Consider the following 16,515-nt stretch of genomic DNA (forward strand, 5'->3'; position numbering starts at 1 on the left):
GCATATCAACTATTTTCAGGTTATTTAATGCCGAATCCGGTGATTTTGAAGAAAATTTTTTAAATAGAATATATTTGTTTTTTGCAAGTCAGTTTCTATTTAACTCATAGTTGGGACCCTAACAGGTACTACCACTCCAGGTCAGAGTGGACCTGGGAGCAATGGCAATTAAAGGGTGGTTCCACACTCCCCCAGAGCCCGCAAGCTGGGGCCTCACCATCGGATATAGTTTAAGGTCATATCTAGGACCTGTATCTTTAGATCTTTTTAAGATAATATGATGAAATTTTGAACATATAATATCACAAAGGTTCAGTTGGCGTTATTTACAACCATCTCACTTGGTAACTGGCATACTAATTAGCGTATTTCAGTTTCATTTTAACAGCTCTAAGTAGAAACATCATAGAAACAGCTAAGAAAAAAGGTAAGTAAGGCTTTATCATCATAGGAAGTATTATTCTGATGGACATTATCATTTGCCATTATAACATTATGAAAAATCTAAGATGGTGACCAGGAAATCCAAGATGGTGACTGGGAAATTCAAGATGGCCACCATGACACGATTTTAAGAAATTAACAAAATATGGCTTGTAGCATATCAAATTAAAGGAAATTTTGTACAGATCAAAATTATTTCCAAGTACATTAAACTAATTAGCATACTAATTAGCATAATTAAGTTTCATTTTAACAGCTTTAAGTAGAAGCATCATAAAAACAGTTTAAAAAAATGAGAGGTAAGTCTTTAACATCATGCAAAATATCATTCTGATAGACATCATTTGTCATCATTAAACCATGAAAAATCCAAGATGGCAACCAGGAAATCCAAGATGGCTACCACAACATGATTCAAAGAAATTATAACCAAAATATGGTTTGTAGCATATCAAATGAAAGGAAATTTTGTACAGATTACAATTGTTTTCAAGTACATTAAACTAATTTGTATAATCAAATTTTATTTTAACAACTTTGAGTTACAAGTGATAATTATCGGGGGAGTTTCTATCACTACTTTTTATAATTTTTTTATTTTAAGTCATTGTCGAGACTTCAAGCGACATTGCAACCATTTTTTCTTGTTCCCATGTAACGTTCAACACTTGTTTTTTTAACAGAATAAACATTTACAATACCAAAAATTTATCAAGGTAGGTAGAAGAGTAACTTGCCTTTGGTGACATTTATTTGTTATATATTTGTTTTTTGACCACTTCTTCATACCTCTGTGGATTGTAAAACAAACCCAATAAAAGTTATTCTTTTACTTAATTGGATGTGGTTAATGTGTTTTAACTCATTTAAAAGCGTGGTCATTGTCGGTCATTCTTTTTCAAAGAAATTTTTTTTTTTTAATTTTTTTTTTCTTTCCATAATTAAAAATTTATGTTTTCTAAATAATGACAAAAAAAAAATGAATACTTTAATGAATAATAACTTATAAGTTAGTTGACGAATGATTTGTTAACAGATTTTTTTGTGCATGTCTCGGCAAACAAAAATTCTCATGTTTACATGCGTTCGTCACTACTTTTATCTACTCCTGCATAGAAAGATTTTATCCAATTCTTTTCAAATTTTAGGACAAAAAAAAAATTAATATATTCGCTATTAAATAGCATTCGAACACAGTTTCTATCTTTACTTATCTTTGTATTACAAAGCGTTAACTTTGAGACATTTTATTTGCGACTCGAAAACCAAGAACAGAAAAAAAAAAAAAAAAATGTTCATTGTCGGTTATTCTTTATTAAAAACTATTCTTTTCTTGTCCATAATTAAAAATGGTACTACAACAGTTTATCGCCAAGCACCTGTTGTCAAAATAAGAGGAAGCAATCAGTATTTTAAATTATGACCGAAGCATAAAAAAAAAATTAAACTAATTACTACATGCCCCAGCATAGTATAAGACCCCCCAACCTCCCCCATGTTAAGAACAGCTTTCAGAATACCCCCCCTCCAACCTCAAAAGCTGTTCTTAACATGTAGAGGTTGGAGGTGTTTATACTATGCTGGGGCACATAGCAATTAGTTCTTTCTGGAAGTTATCATTATCTAGTTTAATTTTTTTGTTATTTATTTCATGCTTCGGCCACAGTTTAAAATACTGATTTTGACCTCTGATTTTGACGACAGGTGCCCGAAAAAAAAAAAAAAAAAAAAAAAATGACATCCCCATTTTTGGCAATAAACTGTAGCAGTGCCTTAAAAATTTATGTTCTCTAAATAATAACAAAAATAAAATGAATACTTTATTTTCGTAAGTTAGGTGACAAACGATTTGACGTCTTGGTACACAAAAATTCTCAAGTTTACATGCAGTTCTCACTACTTTTATCTACTTGTGCATAAAAAGTTTCTATTCAATTCTTTTCAAATTTTAGGACAAAATAAATTAATATATTCGCTCTTAAATAGCATCAACTTTGAGATATTCTAACTTTTGACTGGAAAGATGTACGTGTTGTGTTCAAATTCCGTAGCAAAGACAATTCTTTTCTCTAATTAGCTAAAACAATTAGAAACGTCATCGATATGTACAACTTCTGCTTTGAGTATTTATGTGAACACACCCTGACCGCTTATTTACAAAAAGTCATCTATTGCGAGTAGGCATGCTTTGCTGGCATGTTTCGTCATTAATAGTCAGATTTAAATAATGATTTCTTCGAATATACAAATCACAACAAAAATATTAAAATACCATTTTAAAGTAAATTTTATTTGGAATCTAGTTATATAAGTTTTATTTTGATGGACGTAGGAGAAATGTACTTATTACTAATTTAAAGACTATGAGTGTCAAATTAAGTAGCAGTGTGCGCCTTGTCCAGTGCTGAACGTTACGGTGTCTGGTATTGCTAATTTGACTGCAATTCTGATTATGTCTTAATGATTTATGTTATAAACCTTATCATATATCAAATTTTAATTCTTATAATTATTACTGTAAACTCCATTAAAAATGGACATATTTTAAAAAATAATAAATATTCAATGATTTATTTGTATTGATGAACCTTAAACATGAGAATGCAATCACGATATCCATTAAAAAATAATTACTAAAAAGTCATTTTTCTTTATTTGCGCTTAGAAAAACAGACAAAATGCAGTTATATATTACTGTGTGTGTGTGAGAGAGAGAGAGTTCATTTCCTGTGGAATCCAAAATGGCTGTGCTGATTTTTTTTTCATTTTCACATAGATGTATCTTATGTCTGGGAGTGTTCTTAGATAGGTTTTGTACTAGAATGCCTTCGATAAGTATTGAAAATCGATAACGAAAAAAATCCAATTAAAGAAGGAACAGTCCGATTTTGACTAAAGTTAACCCCCTTATGCAGCTTAACATTACAAGGGCATTTAAGTTTTATCACTGCACAAGCAGAAAAACTTGGCATATAATATCAACAGTAAGTTCTTTGATAAGACAGGGGCACATTCAAAATAAATATTTCTGTTTAGAGCACAACTGAACCATGATACTTTTGTATTTTAAACTTTGATTCAAGCCATTAAAATCAACAGATTCTCTACAGTGCAATGAAGTTTACAATGTATTGTGGACTAAGTCACTGCGGAGAGACATGTGAATTTTTTCCCCAGTGCATTGCGGTGGGTCCCTGACTAGGCAATCAATCGATTTCATTGAAAAATGGGTAATTTCACAGATTTCAATGACAATAAAAGTATTTGGAGTGTGGAACATTTGTTGATCATCATTCAATTCAGGGCAACATCAGGTTTATCTGTAACTATAACTATTTTTACCAGATTTTTTGTAAATAAAGTGTTTTGTGTACCAATAAATCCAATAAATTAATATGTCGAAATTCAAGTATCCAGATTCACATTGTTAATTGGAGTCTGAGTTGGAGAAGGTACATCATTTCTTGTGGGCTATCCATACTGAGATCTTATTTGAGCCACGAATACTATGTGATTTTAAACATTTAGTCAGGGTTTACTTGTAGTGAAAAAAGTATCCTCATGCCAGGTTCTCCTGACAAACCTCTGTACAAAGAAACTTTGGACACTTGAGGATAGTGTCTAGTAGGCATTCAAATTCTCTCCAGTAGGCATTCAAGTGTATGCATGAGTATGTATGTATGTATGTATGGGTGCGTGTGTGGATGTGTGTATACGTTCTTACTTGACATAGACAACACCATATTCTTTTGATTCAATTCTTTCCCATCCCATAGGCAGACTTTCTTTCTCAAAAGGATGACTCCAATGAGTAGTCTGTGTGTTGTGGTCAATGTAGTACTTCCGACCCCTCACTGTCCAGTCAAGTGACCAGCCTGGTGGCAGCGGAAGTTCCTCCTGCTGGTTCACATATGTATTCGAATAAACTGAAGAGAAACAAAGATGAAAGAAAAAAAAAACACATAAATAACCTCAAAAAAGATAAATAAAGTAAAATAATAAATTAACTTGTCTTTGCATATAAAATATTTTGGGGATGAGGTGGGAGGATAGATGTGCTAGATGTATTTTTAACAAAAACATTGTATATAATTAGTTCTGACAGTTTGTGTTTAAAAATGGTGGACCTTTGATTTAAGTCATTCTAAATCAAGGGAAACTAGTCAGTCATATTGACTTAGTTGTATAACTCTTGCACATTAAAACATACGATAAAACTCGCTAATTTGATAAATTCTATTTTTACTTGCAATTGTTTTTTTGTTTTTTTACTAGATCATTATACGTAATTTTTTAAATTTATAAAAATTTCAATATGACATGTAAGTACATAATAATCAATCTACACAAGCACAATAGTGATAGTAGTAAAGAAAATAAAATACTCCATTGTAGATACAACAAGAGCTAATATAAATTATTTTATCAGAATATACATAACAGTATCCATTAGGGATGACCAGATTGATGTAGCATAGATATTTCCAAAAGACACTAACGTATAATATTTTAATAACAATTATATACATGAGAGAGAGTGTCTTTTCATATAAATTGAAAGCAGCTAATTTCATGTCCACAGTTATCCAGTGAATCCTTACTTATGTTTATATAAAAGTGTACAATAATTAATAAAGCTGTAGGTATAAAACATTTTTCATGCAAATATTTTTTGCTTCACATTTGCAGACATATTTAAAAAAATAAAAAAATAAATAAATAAAAGGGTTTATACCTAATCTATAAATATAAAAGCGAAAATGTATGTATGTACGCACGCTTTTCCTCGATGTCCACAAAAGGCTTCTTTCAGAAAAGCGCTCACTCGCTTCACAACTTCTTAAAACTTTTTATATCATCTATAAATTGTAATATCTCACAGTTAACTATGGAGCTCGCCTGTCTATTTAATTTTATTGACTTTCAAACGTTAATTATTCGACATTTCCCGCATCGGCATGCGTTACATTCGGTTTTCGGTATAAAAAAAGCGAAACTCGACTCTAATCACAGGCCCAGAGCCATTGGTCTTTAGAGAGCTAAGTAACGTTTGGTCAATGTCGACTTCGTCATATCAGATGGTAGCTTTCATTTCGAGACGAGGGAGCGGGTTTTTAAAAACAAACAAACCGATTTATTGACCTCATTAAAAACTGTCCCGCACAAAATGCTAACTGCTGAATAAATAGCTATCGCCGTCACGTCAATCAAAAACACGCACCTGTTTTTTTTTTTATCACACTTTACTATTTTCCAACTGCGCGTCGTCAAGGCTTCGTTTTTTTTTTTCACGGGCACCTGTTTTTTTCACATTTCGGGTTTTTTTCACACACACCTACAAACACCCGGGCAATGCCGGGTACCCCTCGCTAGTCTATAATATAAATCTCACCTGTATGTTTAAATGTATGTATGTATGTATGTCTGCCTATAACTTTCAACAGAGGCAACGGATTTTCACAAGATCAGTATCTTTTTAAAGCTCAACCCTTCAGACAACAAATATCAAAAAATTGACTAAAAGCATTAATTCCTTCACCCTCAACTAGGCAGTTTTCTACAGGAAGGGGTTGCTTTTTTTGCCGATATTTTCAGAAGTCATCCCCTCTTTTCGATTGACTAGCCTTAATTTTGACGTTCGTCACTTTTGTTTTTTTTCACATTCTTTTCCGCCTTGGTTTGAGCCTGCCTGCTACTACTACTTTTTTTTTTTTTTCGACACACACCTCCAAACACTCGGGCAATGCTGGGTACCCAAACTAGTATATATATGAAAGGAAGAGAAAAAAAAAACAATACAGAAAAAATAAAAATCAACTGACAGATTTCACTGGTTTGATTCAGAACTTTAATTCAATGAATTTTTCCAAAGAAATTAAAAATTTCTAATTAGAGATTACAAATTTTCAATTTTTCAGAAAGCATTTAATGTTCCAAACAAAATCTATTACATCATTTGCTTTTTTTTTTGTTTGTTTGTTTGTTTTAATCTCTTTACGTGTTTAATTCTTTTTGCTTTCTGCCTTTCATAATTCTGTCTCCACGACTTTTCATTTTACACTATTTTGTATATTTTATTCTCATATGCATCCAAATATATGCATATATACATTAAATATTATACTATGTATAATATTTCTGTGAATGAATATGAAGGGAGATAATTCAGTACAGTATATATATTCAAACACAAACATCAGTAGCAACTTAAAGAATTTGTTAACAAAACTACAAACGTTTTTATTTAACCTTAGAAAAAAAAACACACACACACACACACACCTGGATGGTACTGAATTATTAAAAAAGCAGTAATGATGGAAAAAATATGGTTTTTATTTATTTTTGTATACAAACACATTTGTGCATATAGAATGGCTATATGACATTTAAACACTAGTCTGTGTCAAATTATTGAAGTTAAATAATGCAGAGCCTGATCAGAACTTAGATGGGTGACCACTTGAGAATACTGTTATGTTATACTCATTTCAAACCCCAGATGGATGTTAAATATTAGTAGGTATGTCTACTAGTATTCATATTAGTTATAACTAGTGAGACTTGTGGAAATTCCATAGTTGGCTCATTCATATGTAATATATTGATGTTGGCATTCTGTAGATGTTCAATGTAAATGGAGATGCTCTGATATTATCGTAGCTCTTTTATCAAAACTGTAAGAGTATTTATCTAAGCTAGCAGGGACACCCAGCATAGCCCGGCTGTAAAGTGTGCTTAATAGAGTTAATGTTCTATCGATTTTTATATATTATAAAATTGCAATTTCAAAAATTGCAAAATATATCCATATGACTTGGGTACATCAGCTTGAATCGAAACCAAAACATGAAAAAAAATTACATATATATAACTTGAGTTTCTTCAGCTAAAATTGAAACCAAAGCCAAAACTTATTATGGTAAAATTATTTATTACAAGAAATTGAAGTCCATAACAAACGACAGTCACTCAGATGTAAGTGTGACACAAAATAAATAACACACACACTATCTTATTAATATATAGATCAATTTTTAGATGAATGTTGTATTATGTTGTTCTATACAAGGGGTAATGCATGATGAGATTATGAGATTGACCCTCACAGGAAATAAGATGGGGATTCATGATAACAATTTATTAAAAATGTCAGACAAACAGTAGACAGAACGAAAGTTGCAATCTTGTGTCTGGATTGAAGCTTGGATCAGATAAGATGCATTTTTCAAGATATAACAAAATCATAATTAATGCATTTAAAATAATCGACTCTTTTTCTATTCATGTTTTAATCTCAGCAGCTGCATCCTTATATAAATAAATCAATCTCCTTCTAAAAGAATCTTGTGTTGCATTCATTAATCATTAAATTAATGTGATAAGCATAAGATGGCTTTTGATTACAGCTACAAGACTGTCACCTGTCAATAGATGTCTAAAGTATGATTTTAAGTCAAGTTGAATCGGTTTCTGAATTTTTGAGGTGATGATTGATAATTTTTATTATGTGGATTATTCAGACTATTGTTCTCCTCTTTAGTGTTATTCGCACAATGTTTCCGTCAATGTAACCTCAGACCTTCTTCAGGTGTATCTTGTTGAACTCTGGAATCTGCACAGAATTTAAAATGGAATCATCAAATCCATGGGGGTTGCATGCTCTCATTCCATCAGCCCTGAACAGATAGAAATTTTAAGTCATTTGCAATTGTATTTTTAGAGTCGTTCACACTAAGGATCAGACGTTTAATCTTCATAAGAGTTTAACTTACAACTGAATTTTACCAAGTACTTTAATGTTGTTTTATAGTTTTGGAAAATTTAACATTTAATAAATTATTAAACTTCTTGTAGAAAAATTTATAGAAGAAAATAAGATCAAAGAAAATTTGACTTTTTCTGATTATTTTTAAATCAACATACATACCATGGACATTAAGGGCTGTTACTCAAATACAAGTATAAATATTTAAAAATCTCATAAATCATTAAGAAAAAAAGAAAAGAAAAAAAGAAAAAGAAAAAAGGAAAAAAGAAAAGAAAAAAAGAAAAAAGATACAAAGAAAGAAAAAAGAAAAGAAAAAAGAAAAGAAAAACGAAAGGAAAAAAGAAAAAAGAAAAGAAAAAAAAGAAAAAATAAAAAATAAAAAAATAAATAAATAAATAAAATAAAAAATAAAATGAAAAAAGAAAAAAAAGAAAGAAAAGGAAAATAAAATAAAAAGAAAATAAAAAAGAAAATAAAAAAAGAAAAAAGAAAATAAAATAAAAAAATAAGAAAAAAGAAAATAAAAGAAAAAAGAAAAGAAAAAAAAGAAAAAAGAAAAGAAAAAAAAGAAAAAAGAAAAAGAAAAAAGAAAGAAAAGAAAAAGAAAAAAGAAAAGAAAAAAAAGAAAAAAGAAAAGAAAAAAGAAAAAAGAAAAAAAAGAAAAAAAATAAGAAAGAAAATAAGAAAGAAAATAAGAAAAAAGAAAATAAGAAAAAAGAAAATAAGAAAAAAGAAAAACAGAAAAAAGAAAAACAGAAAAAAGAAAAACAGAAAAAAGAAAAACAGAAAAAAGAAAAACAGAAAAAAGAAAAACAGAAAAAAGAAAATAAGAAAAAAGAAAAGAAAAAAGAAAAAAAGAAAAAAGAAAAAAAGAAAAAAGAAAAAAGAAAAAAGAAAATAAGAAAAAAGAAAATAAGAAAAAAGAAAATAAGAAAAAAGAAAATAAGAAAAAAGAAAATAAGAAAAAAGAAAATAAGAAAAAAGAAAAGAAAAAAGAAAATAAGAAAAAAGAAAAGAAAAAAGAAAATAAGAAAAAAAATGAGAAAGAAAGAAAAAAGAAAATAAGAAAAAAGAAAATAAGAAAAAAGAAAAATAAGAAAAATAAGAAAATAGAAAATAGAAAAATAAGAAAATAGAAAAATAAGAAAATAGAAAAATAAGAAAATAGAAAAATAAGAAAATAGAAAAATAAGAAAATAGAAAAATAAGAAAATAGAAAAATAAGAAAATAGAAAAATAAGAAAATAGAAAAATAAGAAAATAGAAAAATAAGAAAATAGAAAAATAAGAAAATAGAAAAATAAGAAAATAGAAAAATAAGAAAAAAATAAAATAAAATAAAATAAAATAAAATAAAAGAAAATAAAATAAAAAGAAAATAAAATAAAAAGAAAATAAAATAAAAAGAAAATAAAATAAAAAGAAAATAAAATAAAAAAATAAAATAAAAAAATAAAATAAAAAATAAAATAAAAAGAAAATAAAATAAAATAAAAAATAAAATAAAAAATAAAATAAAAAATAAAATAAAAAATAAAATAAAAAATAAAAAGAAAATAAAATAAAAAGAAAATAAAATAAAAAAATAAAATAAAAAGAAAATAAGGAAATAAGAAAATAAAATAAAAAGAAAATAAGAAAATAAAAAGAAAATAAGAAAAAAGGAAAATAGAAAGAAAATAATAAAATAAAAAGAAAATAAATAGAAAATAGAAAAAAAGAAAATAGAAAATAGAAAAAAGAAAAAGAAACTCTTCTCATCTTGAGTGATATTTTCAAAGTTTTAGTCATTTTAACTTCCAATCTTTTTCAGGTGTATTTTATCAAATTCAAGAATTTACACAGAATTTTGAACGGAATCCTTTATTTAATCCACAGGGGTAGCATGCTCTCGTTCCATCAGTCAGGACTGGGTAGGAGTCTTAAGTAATTCACAATTGTATTTTGAGTATCACTCACACTGAGAATTGAACCCTCAATCTTCAGAAGAATGTAACTTGTAACTAAATTTTATCAAATACTTCAACCACTACACCTTGCAGAAATACTGTGCAGATTCCAGAGTTTGACAAGATACATCTGAAGAATATTAAGGCTACATCGACCAAAATGTGTCACTAACACTCAAGATGAGACCGGTAGTTCAAATAATCCAAATAATATAGATTTGTTAAATGATGATTTTTTTACAAGTAAATAATTACACAAAGAAAAGAAAACAACGCAAGATTTTTAGATAAGAGATAAGGTATATAATGCGAGTAGCTTTCTACAAACCAGCAGGTGATGTGGATGTGCAGATGGTGGTGGTTGTAGTATTGCCATGCATGTGTTCTGGTACTGTGTTGGTGTACGGTACCACCGTCTGCTGGTGCGTCACTGTAGTTGCAGAGACGACTGCTGCCGGAGAAGGGGGATTCTGTTGAGTATAGAGATTGCGAATCTCTTGATGGTATTGCTGGATCTGATAGTTCTCATCATACTGGTTGTAGTAATCAGCGGCATAACCACCTCCCCCACCACCAGTGGCTGTGGCGGCAACTGCAGCCGCTTGCTGTTGATGGTGTTGCTGCTTAGCCTCTTCTGGAGAAAGAAAAGTAAAATGACATGAAACTATAATATTTAAGATTTAAATTATTTTTAAAGCGGATTTTTATGAAATTTCAAACAAATGTACTTTATGTATCTGATAGTGTTCTTAGATAGGTTTTGTACTGGGATGTCTTTGATAAGTATCGATAATCAAAAAAGTTTGATGAAAGAAGAAAAAGGCAATTTTGACCAAAGTTAACACTTTTATACAGCCTAACATCACAAGTGCATTTGAGAAGTTTTACTGCTACACAAGCAAAAAGGCACAGCATATAAAAAATCAACAAGTAGGTTCTTTGATATGACAGGGCTGCGTTCAAAATAAAAGTTTCTGTTTAAATCACAACTGCAACATATTTGACTTTTGCGTTTTAAACTTTGATTCAAGCCATTATATATAATAATTTTATAAAATGAATAGTATGTTCTCTACAGCGAACCATGATACTTGACTTTCATTTTAAACTGCATTCCAAGCCATTGTATCACAGCACAAGCAGAAAAGCCAGTCTGCTCTTTGATATGAGAGGGGCGCATTTGAAATTAATGTTTCTGTTTACAGCACAATTGAACCAGGATACTTGATTTTTGCATTTTAAACTTTAATTCAAACATTATATATAAAAATAATTTTATAAAATCAACAATAGGTTCTCAACAGTGCAATGTAAACTACAATGTATTGTGGTCTAAATCACTGCGGGAAGGCATATGAAACTGCCCCCCTGGTACATGATGATAGGTCCCCAACTAGAGCAAGCAATAAATCGATTTGATTGAAAAATGGGCAATTACACCGATTTAGATGACAGTAAAAATATGAGAGGGTGAAACATTCGTAGATCATCATTCAATCCCAGACAACGTCGGCTGTCCCTGCTAGTATGTGTGTGTGTATATATATATATATATATATATATATATATATATATATATATATATATATATGTGTCATCCACATACAGTACTGTTTTGCTGTTTCACAGCTCATCAGTGCAGCTAGACAGGCAACTGCCTCAAGCCAGGATTGAAACCCGACAGCCTAAATAACAGTCAAAGCTATACATATATATATATATATATATATATATATATATATATATATATATATATATATATATATATATATATACACACACACACACACAGTTTTGGAGGAATTTTTCAACCTTTAAAATAATATTAAATAAAAAAAATAAAAACACTTCTAATTCTAAGTTCTTTACTTCAAAACTATTTTGCTCGTTACTCTATTAGTTCATTTCCAAGAATTCACACTAGCATTAGCATTAATTTAGGGAGCATCAGTTGTTTACGATAAAAAAAAACTGCTTTGGGATTAAAAACAAAATAGTTTTAAATCATAGTTCCCCAGCAGTGTTGATCAAACACCACCCCATTAAAAATATATATATATATGCATTATTTTTATTATTTTTTATTCAATTTTCATCTCAAACAAGGCACAGTGCCACTTTGAAATAGGGAGCTACTATCGGGGACATAAGTTGCAGGGATATTATGAAGGGAGATGAATAATGATGTCTGTTCACATTACCCGTGAACATGTGCATGTCAGTACAATTGGGAAAGCAGAATCCCAGAAGCGAGTGCCAAAGTCTAGCAGTTCTGGGGAAGAAACTATTGGAGTAGAAGGCTTTCTTACACCTGGGTATCTCTACTGTGTAAGGGTGGGATTTAGCTGCTTGTCGAGTTTGTCTGGGGTATTCACATCAAGGGTGTACAAGTGCTTGTAGTTCATCAGCGTATTCACCATTAAAGTACTTGTAGAACATGCAGAGGGATGCAATATTTCATCGATGGGACAGAGGCTGTAGCCTAGATGACAGTTCAGGACCTATCAGGTTGGTGACTCCCTTTTGAACCCTGTCCAAGAGTGAGAGACCAGTAGCAGATGTACCAGCCCAAATGTGACAACAGTACTCCATACAAGGGTGAATGGTGGCCTTATAGAGGTATAGGATACTTTCAGGTGTAAGTGGTTTTCTAGCACGGTAGAGAGAGCCCATCTTCTTCGTAGCAGCCTTGGCAATGCTCTCAATGTATCTGTTCCAATTCCTGTTCCCTGTCAACGTTAGGCCAAGGCGTTTAAAGGAAGTACTTTCGGGTAATGTGTTTTTGACCATTGCTATTGGTGGTTCAGAAGGCTACTTGTAATTATTGAAGGAAACAAGCTTAGTCTTGGCAGCATTAAATGTGACCATCCATTTTTGTCCCCATTCCACTACAGATTGGGGGTCATCCTCTAGTGTTTTTATCATTTCCTTAGATATGTGTTCATTTGTTTTCCCCACATGCCTGTTATAGAGAGTGGTGTCATCAGCAAATATACCCATCTCAGAAACAATTTTATCAGGGAGGTTATTTATGAATATCAGGAATAATAAAGGTCCAAGGATAGACCCCTGAGGTACTCCTGCATTTATATAATTTTGTTTAGATGTGCGACCGTCGAGGACAACCTGGATTTTTCTCTTAAGAAGAATTTAATTACATTATATATTCTTCCAGTGATACCATATGATCTAACTTTCCTTAGAAGACACTCATGCCATACTCTGTCAAAAACCTTAGATATATTGAGGGCTACCGTTCTACCCTCCCCTGTTTTATCCAGTGAACGGTATATAGGTTCAGAGATTACAGTTAGGATATCTGCTGTGGAACAGGCTTGCTTAAATCTATCTATCTCTCTCTCTATATACATATATATATATATATATATATATATATATATATATATATATGAAATTTATTACTGTGAGTCCAGAATGAGTTTACACATTGTTTCAGCTAGAGGAAGATCCTCAAAGAGAGGAAATATCCAACTAGCAAATAAATAAATAAATATATATATATATATATATATATATATATATACTAAAAATATGTGAGCTTTTGTGTTACCAACTAAGCTGAGCTTAAATTGTTTGAATCACAAAAACAAGGGAGTTTGAATAGAGAGTTAAAGTCTAATAAATAAAGACAAGAGTTATTTTTTTTTCTGCTTGATACACACACACACACGTACACACTAGGTTAATGCAAAAATAATGTCGTTTTTATATACACAGTTGAATGCCAAAACATTTTTGCACCAACCTAAGACATCTTTCTCTTCAACTAGGAGTTGAATAATATTACTGTTTATTTATACAACTCCTTTGTTTATAATAGACGAGTTCAATCTTAATATTCTTTCATTTCTTTATTACATTAATCTCTCAAGAAATGTAAAGTGTGGTAGACAACACACCGAATAAGAGTGGAGAATCAAACAACATACAGTGTACGAGGGTGAAAATGATAGCAAGAGAGGAGTCATTTGAAGAGTTAATTAAAAATTATGACTAATTAGAACAATTAAAATTGATCTTTATTTAAACAAAATAAAAAACATAACTCAATCTTGAGACCAAGAAATATTTTAACATATTTCATGATTAAAATATATAGGAGAAAGTCTTAGGAAAACAAAAATTGAATAACTTCTCTCTGGTATATTCATTGTTATACTTAAGCTAGATTAATCAATGCTTGTTTCTTTAAGGACTTTTTTATTTTAATCACAAGATACACTGTAAAATATTCTTCAGTTCTGGGATGGAGTTAAAAAAAGGAAAAAATGCCATTGATAAGCCATAATTAACAAATAACTAATTCGGTCAGACATCTTTTATTTTCATCCTTTCTTACTGTATGTTTGATGCTCTGCTCTACATGGCATAGGATTCGTTTCCATTACACTTTCTCCTTTTGTTTATTCATAGAAAAAGGTATACCTAATGAACCAAGTGCAAGAGATACAAACAGTTGCCCTTAAAGAGACGATTAGATCTTAAAAAGAAATCTCAGTTGAAATGAGAAAGCGGATGTATGTCAAACATCTGATAGGAAATTTTTTTAAAAAAATTGAAAAATAAATAAAACAATTGGATTAATTCGTTATAAATAACAGGGAATATCGCTATAGGTAGTAATACTATTTAGCCCAAAATTAGAGAAGAAAAGAGATATAGAGTAAAAAAAAATGCTAATTTTAGATTTTGTAATTTTATTTTATTTAAACTAGCTTTGCAAATTCACTCCCCTCCCGATACAAACAATTTAATCGAGCTCAATGGGTGACTTAACGGATCATATTCTTTCTCGTATACACACACATTTGATTTATCTTGACACTTTACTGCAGTTTCACAGTACATCTGATTGTCAAAAGAGTATTAAGATAATACTTACAGTATTTATTTGAAGTGTTCAGATCTTTATTTTCATTTCATTGAGAGAATCTATAAGCATATATTTTTTATTTATGCAAACATTTGGATAGTGACAGAAGACTCAGGAAAGACAACGGTTTGTCTTTGCAGAATCTTCGTCACTCGCTTAATGATGCTAGACATTGTATAAGCTTGTTGTTGAAATATGTATGCATATATATAGTCAAAATGTTTGTGTAAATAAAAATTTAACAGAAGGAAAATTAAAACTAAGTTGAACTTTACAATCAAAATTTATTGTTCAACTGAATACTCCAAAAAACAATTTACAAAGTCCTTATTCCACAGAGTTTCAAAGAATGCTATTCTTATTCTTCTCATCAGAGGACATAAAGAAATCAGCAAATTATATTTGCAGCAATGCTAGAATTTGCTAGTTAAGGCATTAAGTGAAACCGCAATTTATTGTAGTTATAAATTGCCAAATAAAAAAATGGAAAACATATTGGATATGCAAAAAACTAATATAAAAACAAACCGCGCATAATATTTCAGCTTGAATGAAACTCCTCTCGAGTTGATCCAAAATGCAAAATAGTTCTTTAGATAGAATGTATTCCAAAATAAGTCCAGCATGATGATGCATATAATCTGATTGGAAAGTTTTCAAAAAAGCTGAAAAACGAAAATTGTTTTTTTTCGGACAGTGCAGTAGTCCAAAGAGAAGTCTGTCCCGAGTCAAATGGGACCTAATAGTAAGAAGAGAGAAATCCAAAATGAGAACCTTCATCATCGGCTTAAAAAGAAAAAGTGATTTCAAGCGGGGGATTGAGCTTTTTTAATTCGGTTGGGATTACATTTTCTATATATAAATACTGTTATTTATATTAGTTTGAAGTTTACCATTGCGTATATCAGCTAAACACTACATTCCTTTGTTTTCATTAATATATATGTATATATATATATATATATATATATATATATATATACACACACTTTAATAGGATTAACTTCTATAAATAAAAATTATATATGCACGCAATAACATGAAAATCAAAATTTGAAGACTATTCAAACAAAGAATGCAAAACTTTTATTGATGCATTTCTGACATGAAACTGCAGTAAAGTGTTAAGATGAATCAAATTTATTATGTGTGTGTGTGTGTAGAAAAACGTGTATGCGTTAAATCTGACAATGTATAAAATAAATTGAAATGTGGATATCGGCCAAATAAAGAAGAGAAATCAAATGATGTATTTAGATGGTAGTTTCCAACAGCACAACGAAATTCTAACCAACATTTTTTGCATTTTTCTTAATAACTATGTTTGTTATGTTTAACCACAAAATTGTACATAGAAATTTGTTAAGATTTTAAAGAGAAAAAACAAAAAAAAAAAAACAAAAAAAAAAAAACAGCCAAATATTTTATTTTTAAATATAAAGAAATTATATAAAACA

General features: G+C 29.8%; 1 protein-coding gene across 1 annotated transcript in view; it reads right to left on the minus strand.

Moving 5' to 3' along the window:
- The window catches only part of LOC145260437 (uncharacterized), a 99,099-nt gene that overhangs the window by 13,646 nt on the left and 68,938 nt on the right, over nucleotides 1-16,515 (minus strand). The window contains exons 3-4 of the mRNA XM_080118447.1: nucleotides 10,493-10,798; nucleotides 4,169-4,370 (exon numbers count right to left, since the gene is read on the minus strand). Coding sequence (XP_079974573.1) covers nucleotides 4,169-4,370; nucleotides 10,493-10,798 — 508 coding nt within the window. The remainder of the gene's footprint in view (nucleotides 1-4,168; nucleotides 4,371-10,492; nucleotides 10,799-16,515) is intronic.

Source organism: Euprymna scolopes, chromosome 36, assembly GCF_053919585.1.
Source record: "Euprymna scolopes isolate OS-2025 chromosome 36, ASM5391958v1, whole genome shotgun sequence".
NCBI lineage: Eukaryota > Metazoa > Mollusca > Cephalopoda > Sepiida > Sepiolidae > Euprymna > Euprymna scolopes.